This window comes from Homarus americanus, unplaced genomic scaffold (genome assembly GCF_018991925.1).
Source record: "Homarus americanus isolate GMGI-L3 unplaced genomic scaffold, GMGI_Hamer_2.0 scaffold37032, whole genome shotgun sequence".
NCBI classification, from domain to species: Eukaryota; Metazoa; Arthropoda; class Malacostraca; order Decapoda; family Nephropidae; genus Homarus; species Homarus americanus.
Window position 1 is genome coordinate 9,261,768 of NW_024731852.1, and position 17,293 is coordinate 9,279,060.

The 17,293-nt window shown below is 39.9% G+C and overlaps 1 protein-coding gene across 2 annotated transcripts in view; it reads right to left on the reverse strand.

Moving 5' to 3' along the window:
- Positions 1–16,704, reverse strand: part of LOC121868039 (cAMP-dependent protein kinase type II regulatory subunit-like) — a 100,040-nt gene extending 83,336 nt beyond the window's left edge. Inside the window, exon 1 of one of the 2 annotated variants that reach the window (XM_042368295.1) lies at positions 15,905–16,704. In XM_042368295.1, coding sequence (XP_042224229.1) covers positions 15,905–16,255 — 351 coding nt within the window. In that variant the 5' untranslated portion in view covers positions 16,256–16,704. Of the gene's footprint in view, positions 1–3,583; positions 3,702–15,904 lie in introns of those variants that run through there. The other variant, XM_042368297.1, reaches the window with a different exon arrangement.
- Positions 16,705–17,293: the final 589 nt, after the last annotated feature.

Here is a 17,293-nt window from a genome sequence, read left to right on the forward strand (position 1 = left end):
GAGATTCTTGTATCGCAGTTATAAAATATTTGAAGTAAACATCATGATCTATTATCTGGTCCTCATTATCTGGAAATTTCATTATATCTTACATCCTGACCTACAGCGACCTCAGTTAGTGACCTCTATACTTACTGACGACCACTCACAGTACTGCCATGCGGTGAATTTGTGTTAACTGCGATATAGCTGTATGCTGTGATAATCACCTGGTCGAATATCATCAAACCCCACGTGAAGTGAACCAGTTGGTGGAATGTCAACAATGCCACGTGAAGCATAACAGCTGATCGAATGTCAACAAAACCATGTGACGTGTAATAGCTGATCGGATAGTCAACAAACTACATGATATGAACCAGCTGACTGAGTATCAACAAAACCACGTGATGTGACCCAACTGATCGAGTGTCAATAAAACTAAATGGCCCTTTACTCACGTTACTACTGTCACTTTACTGTTATACATTATCATTTAATGAATAAATAAATAAATACGTAAATAAATAAACTAAATAAACAGACAACAAAAATAATTCTACGTGTAAACATAACTACATTAATACCGATATGCATTAATAAGATCACCTAAATCAACACACACACACACACACACACACACACACACACAAACAAAACAAGTACAATCACCACCATAAACACACAACAAACAGACAAACCGTTCACTTGCTTAACATAAACAGGGCGTGTACTGACAGACAGACTGAACCACTGAACTAAATATTGTATCGATAACTGTATATAATATCTTGAAGCTTCTCATAGTTGCCAATTACCATTATCATAAAAAATATATATCCCTCCAATATATGTTTTTATTAAATTCCTCTCCCATTCCTCTTTCGTATAACGTTCGTTTTTGCCTTCCAGTTATTCCGTTTATTTCATCACATCTGTTTTGTCTGGAGTGAGATGCTTTCTTTAGGAGTGACTTGTGGTTTGTTAATGAATATAATGGTGACTCGCAGGAAGGTGACATTATCATACCTGAGGCAACACTCATGGTTTCTCCTCGGCAAACATGAGAAAAATTATTTATTATTTAACTTGTGGGTAAGGTTCTGAAATTTACTGGGTGGTAATAATAATAATAATAATAATAATAATAATAATAATAATAATAATAGTAATAATAATAATAATAATAATAATAATAATAATAATAATAATAATAATAATAATAATAATAATAATAGTAATAATAGTAATAATAATAATAATAATAATAATGACTGCTATATTTAACAATAATTATAGCTAACATTAATTATTATTATTATCATTATTATCATCAAAACGAACCCTGAAAAAATCAATAATTAATTACAAATCAAATGGCAAAAAATATACATAAATATTAACAAATAAAAATATAAAAATTTAAAAGGAAAATTAAAAAATTAACAAAGATAAAATATGAAAAAGGGAAAATGTCAAAAAAAATAGAAAAGAAAGAATAAGAAAAAGTATAAAAATAAGCATTAAAATAAAAGCCGATGCCTCCTGAGCCTTCATTTATATTCTGGATTTAAAAAGTTTTAGGCGGATTTGTGACCCTCTCAGAATCCGATGACCTAAAATAACACCATTCCCAACTTTCTGACACCATCTACCACCATGTCCACCTTGCTGACACTACCTAACACCATCACACACACACACAAACAAACACACACACACACACCAACACCACACACACACACACACACACACACACACACACACACACACACACACACACACACACACACACACACACACACACACACACTAATCTTCATGTTATCCTAAAATTAACAAGTTTATTTACCTACAATAACACAGATACAAAGTGAATAACAACAACAACAACATATTGACGTAGTTGCAAGTGGTTTCAATGTTATGCACCGTAGTTAATAGTCTTTACCTTCTTCCTTGATTTATTGGCCCTTCTCATCCCCCCCCCCTTCACGAGGTGGACAGTCCTGGTACTGTCCGTCCGTGTGTGTGTGTTTTACGTTTGAGTCACTGGAGCACCTGTCTATAACACAGTGTGTGTGTGTGTGTGTGTGTGTGTGTGTGTGTGTGTGTGTGTGTCCGCCCATACGATGTACTCCATATTCCTCATAAGTAAAGATGTTATAACGTACACTTAAACCTCATTAAAAAATAACACTGACATTCTACCTTAACTACCTATGTTTACGTAATACCACTTAAGGAAACCTAACCTAATCAAATGATCCCCAAGTATAGCGTTAGGGTGTCTAATCTTCAGGTGATCCCATTACACAACAACTATCAACAACTCCGATTATAATTACTCCCGTTTACCCACTCAACTGAGACAGACATGAATATACTATACTGACCACACACACACACACACACACACACACACACACACACACACACACACACACACACACACACACACACACACACACACACACATACACACACACACACACACACACTAATTAAAATACTTCAGTCAAAACCTGTATTATATGCTGGAGTCAGACGCACCACGCGGTTTACTCCCATTGTTCTTGGCAGCTTCTTGTTTACTTTATTATATCAGGGCTAAAACATCTCTCATTAGCGGTATTTCCTTTAAATGGTCCCATAATAGTGGACAGTTACTTTAACAGCTTGAAGTGTGTTCGCTACTGGGAGGTATACGTTATTTGGAGGGTCTGCTTGTGAAAAGTAAAACTGTACATTGTCTACCTACCTATCTATCTATCTATCTATCTATCAATACCAAAGTTACACATTAGTCCAAGAGGCTTATTGTTAAACTATCACCCCCCGCCCTCCTCTCCTCCCAACACCGCCCACTGATGATGTTAGGGAGCTCTCATGACACCCGCCAAACCCTTTTATTTTACTACGGTTATCCCTAACGTTTAAGTCTCTATTATGTTTTTGAAGTATATCCGTCCTCTGGTCATAGGAAGGTTAAGCAACGGATACATACGACGATGCACGCGACTACACTGTAATATCCCTTCGAATCTGTTTTTAAGATATATTACTGAAATGATGACTGGATGCTGTGCTGAACAACTATGGAGACTTGTCGCTATTGGAAACTTGATCATCTTTGAACATACACGTGTAGTCACTGTTTTGAACATCACTGGGAATTATGTTACTATTCTCAACACCTCTGAAGACTGTCACTATCCTCAGTGCCTCTGAACGGCAGTTACTGTTTTAAATGCCACTTGCCACTGCTTTGAACACCGGTGAACACTTGTCTCTTTTTGAAGACCCTTGAACACTGTCTGTTTCAACATTTACAAACACTTGTCAATGTTCTGAACTTCTCTGAACACTTGTCACTATCATGAACACTTCCGTACACCAGCACTGTATTGAAGTCTCGCACTATTCTGAACAATGTCAGTCATTGTTTTGAACACTGTATAGAAAACCGTTCCAAACATCATTTTTTTTTCATGAACACTCCCTAGAAGGCGCTCTGACACAATCAGTCACTAAATATACTGTAAAGATGCAGACTCGTAGCTCTACCGACGCGATGCAACGAGATGAGACGTAGGAGACTTACTGTGGCGACGTAGAGGGAGATAAAAAAGAGAACTTTGCTCCTACCGCGACGAGAGACAGCCGGAGAGACTCTGTGGCTCCACCGGCTTTATACAACGAGAGATGTAAGAGACTTCCCGGCGCGAGAGGACCAGAGACACAGCTAGACTGGGGGAGGGTGTGAGGGTTGAAACACGGTCAACTCCTCACTGGGTGGAGCCAAACTGAACGAGTGAACCTCCCTCGCCTTACTACACCACAGTGTACCAATCCCTGCCTCTGGCCACGGCTTCCACACACACACACACACACACACACACACACACACACACATATGTATACTAATTTATAATATACCTACAGTACACTCTGATCCATATCTTGAGTACAACAATCCATTCTCTTGAGTACGATAATTGTGGGCCCTTAGTACGATAGTTTGGTCTCTTGAATATTATAATTTTATGTCGAGTATGATGATTTAATCCCATAATTACGATAATTTAGGACAACGAGACTGATAATTGTATCTATGGTATGACAATTTGAGCACGATAATTTAATCTCTTGAGTACAATAATTTATGACAATGAAAATAAGAATGTTATATCAAGAGTGAAGAAGAAAGTCTCTTTAGGTGGAGACTTTCTCCCCTTTAAGTAGATAGACAATTTAAGTAGCAGTAGAAAGAAAGTTTAAAACCAGTTAGAAAAAAGAACAATGCTAACACGAATGAAAAAAACGAAAAACAAGAAAAAACAGATTAAAAGATAAAGAAACAATATAACTCAAATCAATATATACGATAAACAACAGTCAATCAAGTACGCGGGCATTGTTTTGTATGTAAGAGTCGTAATCTGAACGAGGCAGAAGAATCAATTAAGCATCCATAACGAGTCGCCAAGAAGCGTTTACGAAGGCCCGTTTGGAGGTTAAAAATACACTTTGTATACTGTGAGGATGTGAACAAGTGTAGACGTGTGTACTTTTAATTGTTACCGTTTACACTTATCTTTCATCGCTCTTACTATTAATCTCTCTCTCTCCCTCTCTCTCTCTCTCTCTTGCATCCGTCTTTCTATTAATTCCTTCTCTGTCCACCTCTCCTTCTCTGTATCCCTCTCCTTACACTTTCTCATTATACATCACTACATTCTCTCTCCCTCTCATCATCCCTCTCCTTAAGCCACTCAATGATTCCCTCTCTCCATCTCCTCCTCTCTCTTAATTATTCCATCTTTCCCTTCCATTCTTTCTTTGGCGTCTCTGCACCACTTATCTCACCCCATACCGTGGAGAAAGAGGGAAGGTGATAATGGATGGATACACCAGAGCAATGCTATAATCTAGACACCTTAAGGATGGTGTGTGTGTGTGTGTGTGTGTGTGTGTGTGTGTGTGTGTGTGTGTGTGTGTGTGTGTGTGTGTGTGTGTGTGTGTGTGTGTGTGTGTGTAATAATAATAATAATAATAATTGACGGTTTATTGAAAAAGTTCTGCAACCCGAAGGCTGAAAATATACATTGGACATAAATGACTTATTACATACATTGGTGGTTTAACAAAAGCCTTCATTAGAGAAAGGTAAAGGAACATACAGTGAACATACAGATTAATGTAGGTGTTGAACAGCAAACACGTAGTGTAGTAACTCCCTCCCAGATGGTGTTAGGAGGGCCTCACGTGGTGTGTGTGTGTGTGTGTGTGTGCTTGTAAAAGAGAGAGAGAGAGAGAGAGAGAGAGAGAGAGAGAGAGAGAGAGAGAGAGAGAGAGATAACTTAGTAAGAGACATTCAGAGCTGCTATTCAAAGATGGTACTCCCTCCCCTCCCCCCCTCCAAAAAATGGCGACGAAATTACAGACTGGAAAAAAATAATTAGCTTCCGATTTTTTTTTAGAATCTTCACTAGAGTTCCAAAAGATTCCTAAGTTAATTTCTTTTTGACTAACACAACTAATAAAAAAAAACATCCATACGACAAAGAAAAATTACAGGGACGATAGTTTGGGAATCTGAATCGACAACAGTGACAGGAATGCCAGAAGTGCTGAGATGACTACCGTAGTAGCTCCACCGTCCAACACGAGGCTCACAGGTGACATCTACTTATGGTATTTGGTCATTGACTCCTCTGGTATTTCTGTAGTACAATGTGTTTTTATATACAATATATTTTGACCATCTGTGGACGACAACTTGGGCCCTTGAGTACGATTAGTTTTTGTAGACGAGTATGATAACTTGAGACTTTCACGTACGATAACTTACAAATTAAATACGATCATTTCGCTATTAGTACGTTAGTTTTCTTTAATGTACGATAGTTCCATCTTTATTTGTATAGTAACATTTTAATATACGATAACCTCCCGGCAGTACGATAACTTCACCTACTGTACGATAGCTTCCCATACAGTACGATAACTTCCCCTACAGTACGATAACTCACCTTCAGGTATGACTCATAGTGAAAACCTGACAGCCACAACGCCATTTTTAGGTCAGAGGAGGGCGTGGTGGAGCATGCAGGTCTCCCAGAGCGGGTTGGAGGCGCCATTTTGGACATACTCGGGCATATTTCAGGTCATATATCTCCATTATACCTCCAATGAGATCCGTATGGCATGTCGGGGGCGTATTCGGAGTTTTAGTATACCGTTAATTTTATGGGCGATTATTTTTTTTTTTTACGTACCGTGTTGCGGGTGTAAGATACTTCAAGTTTTAATACACCGTGCAGGTTTTGTGCAGTGTAGTGCATTGTGTTGTGCTGTATTGTGTTGTTCTTTGTGTTGCGTTGTTCTTTGTGTTGCGTTGTGTAAAGTTGAGCAGAAATGTGTTGTGAGGACTGAGGACTGAAATGTGTTGTAAGTTCACAGCATAATAGAGGAGTTTTTTTGTGTATTGACAGCACAACACAACACAAGATGGATGACTGTGTGTGTGGGTGTGTGTGTGGGTGGGTGTGTGTGTGTGGGTGTGTGTGTGTGTGTGTGTGTGTGTGTGTGTGTGTGTGTGTGTGTGTGTGTGTGTGTGTGTGTGTGTGTGTGTGTGTGTGTGTGTGTGTGTGTGTGTGTGTGTGTGTGTGTGTGTGTGTGCCCTCCCTAACCCCCCACGACACATGGCCTTCTCACCCCCTTCCTGTACGCCTCCTCCTCCCCAAATATGGCCCTGATGACTACCCACCCACCTCCATTTCTCTCCACCCCTACCCCTCTCACCCCCACTCCAATCCCCTCTACCCATCCATCCATCCACCCCCTTAACCTCCCCACTCCCTAGTTCCTCTCCGATCATCTCTACGTAAGTTTACTCCCCCACCCCTTCTCAACCCCCAATTACCCCCACCCCATATATTCCCTAACACACACCCCTCTCTCCTAATCACCCCATCCTGACACTCCTCTCTTCCCCTCTCCAGTCACCCTCCCTTCAACCTCTTCCTGTTGCTTAGTCATCAACCAAATTTATTAACACAAAAACGCATTATCTCTCTCTCTCTCTCATTAATCAATTTATGTTTACACTATTTTACACCTACCTACCCTACTCCCTCTCTCTCCATCGCGTCTTCCAAGAGAGGACATAACCACCTCCTTGAAGTATTCTTACATGAGAAACTGACATCTGATTGGCTGTGACATCGAAACAATCAGAAATCCATACAAGGAGGATAGGGACTTAATTGTTTTTTTTTTATGTATTAGTTTACCATTCATCCATTTATTATTTCATTTCATTCATCAGTCTCTTCTTTTCATCTGATTACCATTCATCCATCGTTCTCAGGGACTTAAGTCATCGTACTCAAAGTGTTAAATCATCGTTCACAAGGGATTAAATCATCATACTTAAAGAACACCAAATATTAGCTCAATTAAAAATTAACTCTTTTCCGTTTTTTTTACGATACAATCAGAAAATCGTCCATTACGAAACGGTATCAGTAATCTAATACCTTCTCATCGATTAGTTTAGGTCAGTTCTCTTTGACTTTCGTTCAGAGATTCCTTAAAAAATAAACATCTGTAATAAAATCCATCCCTTATTTAGTTTCCGCGTCGAGTCGATTAGAAAAAATTTAATCATGGCGAAACGGCATGAGTGAGTCCTTATTTTTCATGGTAGTTTCGCTCTTATTCCCCTATGACATTGGTTCTGTTTTCTCTACAAGGTTTAGTAGGTTATTTGGATCACCTTAAGATTAGCCCCTCAGTTTATTTAACTTTTAAGCTTAACCACCTTAACGCTAAATTAACGTAACATAAACTAACCTAACCTAACCTAACCAAGTCAAATTTAACCTAAACTAACAAAACTAATATAACCTAACTTATTCTATCCTGACTTAACGATCCCAAAATTAACCTAAACTAACCAAACCAAAGCTAATATAACCTTAAATTAAGCAAATCTAACCTAACCTAACCAAACCTAACCACAGCTGCTGGGAAACATCAAGTGAAATATGCTAAGATGTTAATTATCAGGTGATCCAGTTTCTTTAATTTTTTATCTCATTGGTGTTAATGTCGTAAAGATTCGAGCCTCGCCCCTCCCCCCTTACGACACCACTGTTACCATATTAGCGACACACCTCACTCGGGATGACTTTTTTGGTACGTGTGTTACCAATTATTTCAACCTCCTGCCGCTCGAGTGATCACTAACATTTATAGGGTAGTACGCTTAGTTATTTCTCCTCCTCCTCCTCCTAACCGAAGGAATGGGGACACCTCTAATCGGTTCACTTAAAGTTACGACACAATAATGGTTAAGTTATATTGAAGATTAGCCTCGTCTAACTTACTTCACCTGATCTAACATAACATAACATAAACCCAACCTAACCTAGCCTACTGCAAACCCCGAGGTATATAGCGTAAGGGTATTTAATCATCAGGTGAAATAAGCTGGAGGGGCTAATCTTCAGGTGATCCGAATGTATTATTCCGCTTCAACAACTAATCCTAAAAGCCATCAACAAATAAAAATTAATCTTGTGGGACAAACTCTTAACGGACGAGTCTTAGTGAGATCAGGTACCAGTGAAGTGATTCTCAGAGATATAAAGATGAGATATTTCGCTTAACTGATTATATAAGAACAATGAAAACAACATCCATAATGACTTCAAATTAAACACAAAGACTCGAGGTTAAAATTCATGATGTAAGGACGTTTATCACTTAATAGTAAAACAGCAAAAATAAACTCACAATGACATCAAATTTCCACCAAGTCTCCAGGTTATATGAAGATGTAAATACGTTCCTAACATAAAGTAAAAATAAGACCCATAATGGCATCAGTTGTGGACTAACACACGAGGAGGTTAACCAGATACATTCATTCAGCAACAGTAAGAGGACAAACTCAACGTAACTCCTCACCGTATCAGGTTTCTGAGGACTCAACTGGTCAGGTAAAAACTGGCCTTATCTCTGATCATTCTCTATCGGCAAGACCATCAGACCTTTTATGTTTTAGCGGTGTGAGGGCCGCCAGCGTCCCCCTCATGATGGAATAATGAGGGCAAGGCTGAGAGAGGCCACGTTTATAGAGGGGTAGATGAACTCTTCTTAATTTGGGTCAATGCCATAAAAAATTACTAACGCCAGTATGGGCAATCAAATCTGTCAGGCGTTTCAAGCACAATAAATTAATTAACGCAACAACCTTTACCTAACGATGAGATACTTGTGGAAGTTACGCCAGACGAACATTCGCTCGCCTTCTATCGGCAGTGACACTCTGGTGGTGTGATAGAGGTAACAATATTTTCCCAGTAGACTGCATTCTAATAAATTAAATGTTAAATTTCCCTTATCAGTGATGTTTATAACGTTACGGAGTCTCTGAGACGCCGTAACACCGGAGAGCTAGCCTAAATAGGACTCTTTTATAACGCCACTACAAGTCAGTTTATACCTTTAACTCTCTCTCTCTCTCTCTCTCTCTCTCTCTCTCTCTCTCTCTCTCTCTCTCTCTCTCTCTCTCTCTCTCTCTCTCTCTCTCTCACACCAACACAAGAAGGTCACTTTACTCACCCGACGTCTCACCATCACTTACTTAAGACATACGAGACCAGCTGTCCACCTCACCCTGCTCATACACTTAAAACCTCGTGTTATATACTATTGTAAGTTAACGCTGGCCGGCCCATTACTTATAAATGCAAGTGGGGCTACGTGTGTGTGTGTGTGGTGTGTGTGTGTGTGTGTGTGTAAAATCAAAGTAAATAGGTGTTGGGGTATATGTTTTTATTTTTGTTTTGAATGCATTTTTTTCATTCATTCTTTATAAATCTATCTCTCTCTAATCATATTATCTATCTATTCTCCTAACTGCCATTTCTACCCCCCCCCTCTCTCTCTCTCAAACTGTCTCAATGTCAACAAACAGTGTGGAGGACATGCGTGTTGTGGCGGTCGACCCTCTCCAACATACTTTGTGGGACTTCGCCTCGAGTTCAACCACAAGGTGACAAGGTGAACGCTGCGGGGTCAGGTTAGTGCTACCCGTTCACCACAATCACAGTCATTATATACTCACAAATATCACCCTTAATGCGTCACTATATCCGACTACGTATATTAAACCAGTGTATTTAAAATCACTATACCCACCACCCTTCACTATATGCATCATACTACATTCTATACCTTGCTATATTTGCTATAAATTCACTATATATATATATATATATATATATATATATATATATATATATATATATATATATATATATATATATATATATATATATATATATATATATATATATCAGTATCTTCGTCCATCGTTCCACTTGAGGACTTAAGAGGTTAGTTATAATACCACAGAATTAAATATGATTGGTTAAAAATTTAACCCTTCGAGGACGATGATTTAAGCCCCTTGAGGTCGATGGTTTAACCCTTGAGGACGATGATTTAATCCCTTGAGGACGATGATTTAATCCCTTGAGGACGATGATTTACACCAGGAAGACGAATATTGAACCCCTTGATGATGATGGCTTAACCCCTTGAGGACGATGGTTTAACATTTTGCAGATTATATTTAACCCCTTGAGGACGATGATTTAACCCCTTGAGGAATATAATTTAACCTTCAGAAAATGGTAAGTGTTTGTTTGTTTGTTATTGTTGTTTGCTTTAGGTTTTCCGGGTTACAATTTTTTTTTTTATTGAGGAAGATTACGTAGGGTTTACAGCAGTCACTCACCTGAACCCCCCGTCGATCTGGTGACCCCTGGTGGTGACCTGGTGAACTGTATAGTGGTGACCTCTTACATACCTGCGGTGAGAGAGAAAATACATGGTGAATGGTTGTGTGGTAGAGGTGGTAATGGTGGTGGTAGGATGGTGGTGGTGGTAGATGGTGAATGGTTTTGGTAGAGGTGGAAGTGGCAGGGTGGTGAATGATGACAGTGGTAGTGTAGCTGTGGGGGTGATGGTGCTGTTGGTGTTGAAAATGAATGATGGTGGTAAAGGTAGGATGGTGAATAATACGGTAGTATTAGTGGAAGTTGCACTGGTTGTGGTGGCGAGCATATACAATAAAACATTGAGTGGAACACAAAGTAGCAATATTATATTTTTTTTACAATACATAATAATAATAATAATAATAATAATAATAATAATAATAATAATAATAATAATAATACTAATAATAATAATAATAATAATAATAATAATAATAATAATAATAATAAAAGAATGATAATCGTCTTCTGTACAGGTAAGAATTGATGAAAATGAGGAAGGAGTGAGAGGTTGGGAGAGTTTGAGGGAGTGAGTGAGAGTCCAGGAAAGTGTATGGGAGGGAGAGAGAGAGAGAGAGAGAGAGAGAGAGAGAGAGAGAGAGAGATGTAACTTAACATAATCTTCCGTCGCATCAATGTAATTACAGACGATACCATCTGTTGCCAATTATAGATACAGGACAGTTATAGAAGGCCTCCTCCGCCAATCACGTGAGTCAACGGGGGAATCCTAATCAACCAATAACATGAACCAAGTTTCGTCAGAGGTTGAATTACGTTAGCTCAGGCTAGGTTAGGATAAGATCACTTGAAGATTAGTCCTAGATTATTTCAGTGTTGTAATGGTTAGTAAATGTGGCAGTAACTCACGCTTCCACTTACAACACACAAGACTGATCGACTCCTGGCTTCATGTTCCTCACGAAGCAGTCGGCCTCTGTGTTATACGTGACCACACACACACACACACACGGGAGTACTGACCACCTCCACTACCATCCACGACCTTCTCGCCTCGGGTCAGTGTTTACCGTGAGAGAGTGTAGGAGGCGCTCAGGCTCGACCACACAACCAACCACAGTTCACATTTTTAACAGGTAACGACCCGTCTGGTGGTTGAAGCGCCTTGTTAGTTGTAAGTAAATTTATTAAAAATATTTTGTATTGAACAGTCACGGTCTAAAGTACTGTCGCTCCTCCTGCTGCTAAACGAACCCGGAGCATCGTGAAACCGAATCAGTAGACACGAATCTTTGCCTCATTAGTCAGCCCAATACCTGACTCTCCTGACTAACAAGATTTTTACATAAGGCTCCGTTTTCTTGACCTAATTCACGCACTTACTGACCTAACAGATATTGTTGTTTACACATCAGGGATAATTAAAACTTAACATACCCAATAACTAGTCATCCTTACTTAAGGAATTTCATGGGCTAAAAAGTTACCACATGAAGCTAGAACTGTCTTATGTCTTATGCAAATTTACAGTTTTATTAAGTAATTAAAACTTTTAACAGTTGTGTCAACTTTGTGTACCCAGTGAGGTGAAGTTAATGATTATCTTGCCTCTATTACCTCGTACACACACACACACACACACACACACACACACACACACACACACACACACAGATTTTACAATAATTTACCAGCCATTATAAAGCATAAGTGTGGTCGAGGATGGAACTTGAGGAGACGTCCTGGGTAACATTCTTATCTTGATCTTATCTCAGTTATCATGACGCTGATAACACTCTACCTGCCACTGTGACTACCTGGCTGTGTTGATCACCCCCCAACATCACCACCTTAAGATTAACCACCCTAATGTTAACTTAATCTAAGCTAACTCTAACATAATCTAACCTAACCCAACCCTTCCAGAGTGCGCTAGGGTGTTCAAACAACAGGTGAAATGATCTGGGAGGGCTAATCTTTAGGTGGTCCACGACACTCAGCACTATGACAACAGTTACAGCATAGAGTGCCGTGTGGAACTCTCTGTCAGTGTTTTTACTGTTCGATAATTATAACCTGCAACAATTGCAAATATCTTGCCTCGGGGGTCAAATACCAGGTGGGTGATGACGACCAGGTGTTCAGATTACACAACGACACCTGACTCATATTTCTTGGTACAGTAATAATTATATATACAAAATATAATAAGGTGTTTCAACGTTTGGAGAATTATCGATAACTAGGTTACATTCTTTCCTCTAATACCTAGACCTGACAATTATATGGATAATGTTAGCAAACTACCACGAATAGGAGTGCTAAGCCATTTTCATTTAAGCACACTAACCTAACGTAACCTACGGGTGTAGCGGTAGTTTGCTCCCAGTTCACTCAGGTATGACTGGGTACTTTAATTCACAGGTGGGGAAAGTTACTGAGGTCGAGTACAGTGCCTCCTCGTGTACCGAAACACTAAGGTCCATGCTGATCTATAGCCGCACTGTCAGGCCAACACTTATTTGCACCGAACTAACGATCCTAAGGTGGTTTTAGTTAGGTAGTTGTGACTTCATCAGGGACTGAGTGTGAGGTGAGTGTTGTGTGTACTGTCCACCAACACCACTACCACACGCTCACCACACTTACTGTACATATTACTATCAAAAGATTTATAATCACAATTAAAAATAACTTGATGCTTATAAATAATTTCCACTTACTTCTATCTTACAATGTTTAAACAATAAACAAGAGTTATGTTAAATTAAGAAACTTCTATTCAACATTCTGGACATTACGCTGGCAGGGCTCCAGGTGCCGGTCAGTTAATTATTTTATGCTATTTTTGTACCTGAATTGATAACCAGCTTGGTATGCCTCGTTGTAGATAAGTTTTTATTATCATCATTACCTAACAAACACAGATAAAGTTGGTCATATACTCTAAGTGATGGAAGGTAAGAGATAATTAACTTGAAGGGTTAAAATAACACAAGCGATGATTTTGTTATGTTATTCAGCAAAACCTTTCATATAAATAAACACCTGAGACAAGGTTACACTGCCTGGTTGGTATGTTGAGGCCATGATCAGCTGATGACACCAGCACACACACACACACACGCACACGTACACGTACAACCACACGTACACGTACAAATTCACACACAAGAAAGACACATATCCAAGGGCATATACAAACACACACACACACACACACACACACACACACACACACACACGCAACCCATGGAAATACATGCACACACACACACACATACATACAAAGTCACATACCCAAGGATGTACACATACATAACGTACATATACAAGAATGTACACACATACACACAAAAATCCAATACTATCTCTTCTTCCCCTTCCTCCTCCTCTTCCATTATTACCACCACCACCTCCTCCTCCACAAGGTCAGGGGTCAAACATCACAGAGATGACCTTTCTGACACATGACCCGGGAGAGCGTGGGTTGTACACTGACGCCTTTTTTATGACTGACAGCTGACAGTCCATAATGACAGCCATTCCCTCATTATGGACCATAAGTAGACAGCTGACAGTCCATAATGACATCCATCTCCTCACTACGGACCAGAAGTACACAGCTGACAGCCCATAATGACAGTCATACCCTCACTACGGACAGACCACATTGACAGCCATATATAATACATGCTAGGGGCCACAAGTAAACAGCTGACAGTCCATAATGACAGCCATACCTCACTAATAATAATAATAATAATAATAATAATAATAATAATAATAATAATAATAATAATAATAATGTAACACAAATCAGAAAACATAAAAACATGTAAAACAAAACAATAACAAACATTATGCAACTTAAAAAACAAATAAAGAAACTCACAAGGAAAAAAAAAGAATTAATAAAAAATAAAAAAATAAAAAATACAATTAAAAACATCAATAACGAAAAGTATAACTAAATAGGTCAGATTTATTTTGTTTTATTTCTCATCAAAGAGTTTAAAAATTGTACAGTATCATCGTATTCCAGGTGGTAAAACTTCGCCACGGTTATAACTTCCGCAACACTAATTAGGCGAACCGATCAGTTAACTAACCAATGATGAGGCTCTGACGTCATAGTTCTCAGGTTCTTCGCGAATGATTTGCCCAATTAACATGTTTGGATATTACAGAGGGTTTTTTTTTCCACCTGCTGATTGGCATATAAGCTATTAGCATGACTTGTCATAATTACAAATTTCCTCCCCTGCTGATTGGACTTTATTCAATAAGCACGTTCTGAGGTCACAGTTCCAGCTCTTTCTGTCTTCTGATTGGTCAACAGTTCTAGAGGACACCAACAGGAAGACTCTGACGTCATACAAGCAGTCTCCCTGGTCTACTGATTGGTCTAAAACCAATTTACAGGCCCTGACGTCGTCTCTGCAACTTTCTCATTGGCCGGGCTCGTCAGGTAAGCAATTAGGAGCCTCTGACGTCACAGCTATAGCTTTTTTCATTTCACCGAGCGTCTATTCTGGGTTATTTTGGCCTTTGATAAGATTAATAGTCAGGAGTCATTCTGTCTTTAACCCCACGCAAATCACCTTGTTTATGTCTTGATTGCTTCATAAACAAAGACCCCTTGTTAGGTTGCTCCCCCCCAATAAGTCGTTTGTCATAACTACCCGCAGCAGGTCGTTAGTCGCCATTACCTTCAGTTTTTTCACCAAACAACTATCAATATTTTCCCCTCACTACTACTAGTTGTGGCTCCTGAGGTGAACATGGCGCCTCTTTTTTGTTGTTCTTGTTCTGTTGTTGTAGTTGATGTTGTTGTAGTTGTTGATTTTGTTGCTGTTGTAGTTATTATTGTTATTATTTTCATTGTTATGGAGTAAGATGGTGTGTTGATATTTGTGTAGGTCAGAGTGACCTTTGACCCTGACCAATTAATAGATTTTGATTATAACTATTAATTGAGGTCTAGAGAAATCGGGTGTTCAAAATTCATCGATATCTGTTCCTAACCCTGGACTTTGTGAGCAGACAGACACAGACAGAAGGAGGAGGAGAGCACAGATTGACAAACAGAACCGTCCATTACCTTCCGTTTCGTCGTCTGATTCGTGACCGCCATCCCCGTTTTCGGTTACGTAGTATTCCGGGTTGAGGGTAAATTGTATAGCCGGTTTACCGTCGTGGACAGACTCCTCGTTTGGAGGCGCATTGTCATTACTGGTGGTGGTGCTTCTGTCGCTGTTGTACGAAGGAGGGGGAGTTTGGGGAGTTCGAGGACTAGGCATGGGGGCTGGAGTAGTTTGCAAGATTGGAGTGGTGGTGGGGAGTGAGGTAGGGGAGGGGTTAGGGTGGAAGTCCTGCGCGAACTCTGGAGTTTGTTGAAACTTAATCCCTACAGCTGGTCGCTCCTTAGGCTTCTTCTTCATGAATCCGAACATGGTGGTGAGGCAAGTTCCGATGCCCGCGACTATTTTACTATTTATATACAGAGGGTGACGGCACCAGCACCTATGGTTACCTCGCCAACACTTCACTGTAATACCAGAATCAATGGTATTTTGGTGACCTCATTCTCCGCTGTCACCGCGTGGATCACCGTCACCAGACAGTTCCACACACCACACAACACTACCACACAGCCCTGAGCTCTTCACACCCTCCACTGCAGGGTTTCAGGTCACCACTGAGAGTCAGACACCTCGGTACACTGGTGAAATATATCCCACATACGAGTCGCCACGGTGGTAGGAGAGATACTGAAGCCAGTGAGGGACCAGGCTGACACAGACACCAGCTAGCTACACCATCACTGCCACCACCAGGGGAGCGTCGATGCCCCCCCACCTTATCGTCAACAACTTCCGAACGCGGCGATTTTAGCCGTCTGGCTCTCTATTAACCCCTTCCCGTGGCAACAGCCAGTCCTTACCAACGCCACGGCGACACTGAACAAGCTTCCTGGCCACACTGTGGCCGAGCGAGGGGATAATACACCCCCTAGACGCCTCCTTATACCCTCAGGTTAGTGAGAGTCGTACACAGTTTTTATCTTAATCATGATACGGTAGAGTTGGCGTCAAACTTCAGCTCTACTGATTGTAACTTGAACTTATCACTAACTTGTTTTCCACCCATACCTCAACACACTCAAGATACTCACCTCACGGATCACCTGATGATTAGGCACCCTAACGCAAACCTAACCTAACCTAATCTATCATAACCAATCAAGATAGTATTAGCGCGTTTAAATTAATCATCAGGTAAAATAAGTTGAAGTAACTAATCGTCACGTGACCCATCCTCAGGACCGTTCCTATGACACATTATTGGTTCCGAGAAGCTACTATATGTCGATAATGATAACCGTCGATGACAAGAATTGCAGAAGTACCCACGAGACTGCCAATGATAAAACTAGAGCGATAACAGGAAATTCCGAAAAGCCTCAAGGATGTGTGAATGTTGAAGCGTAA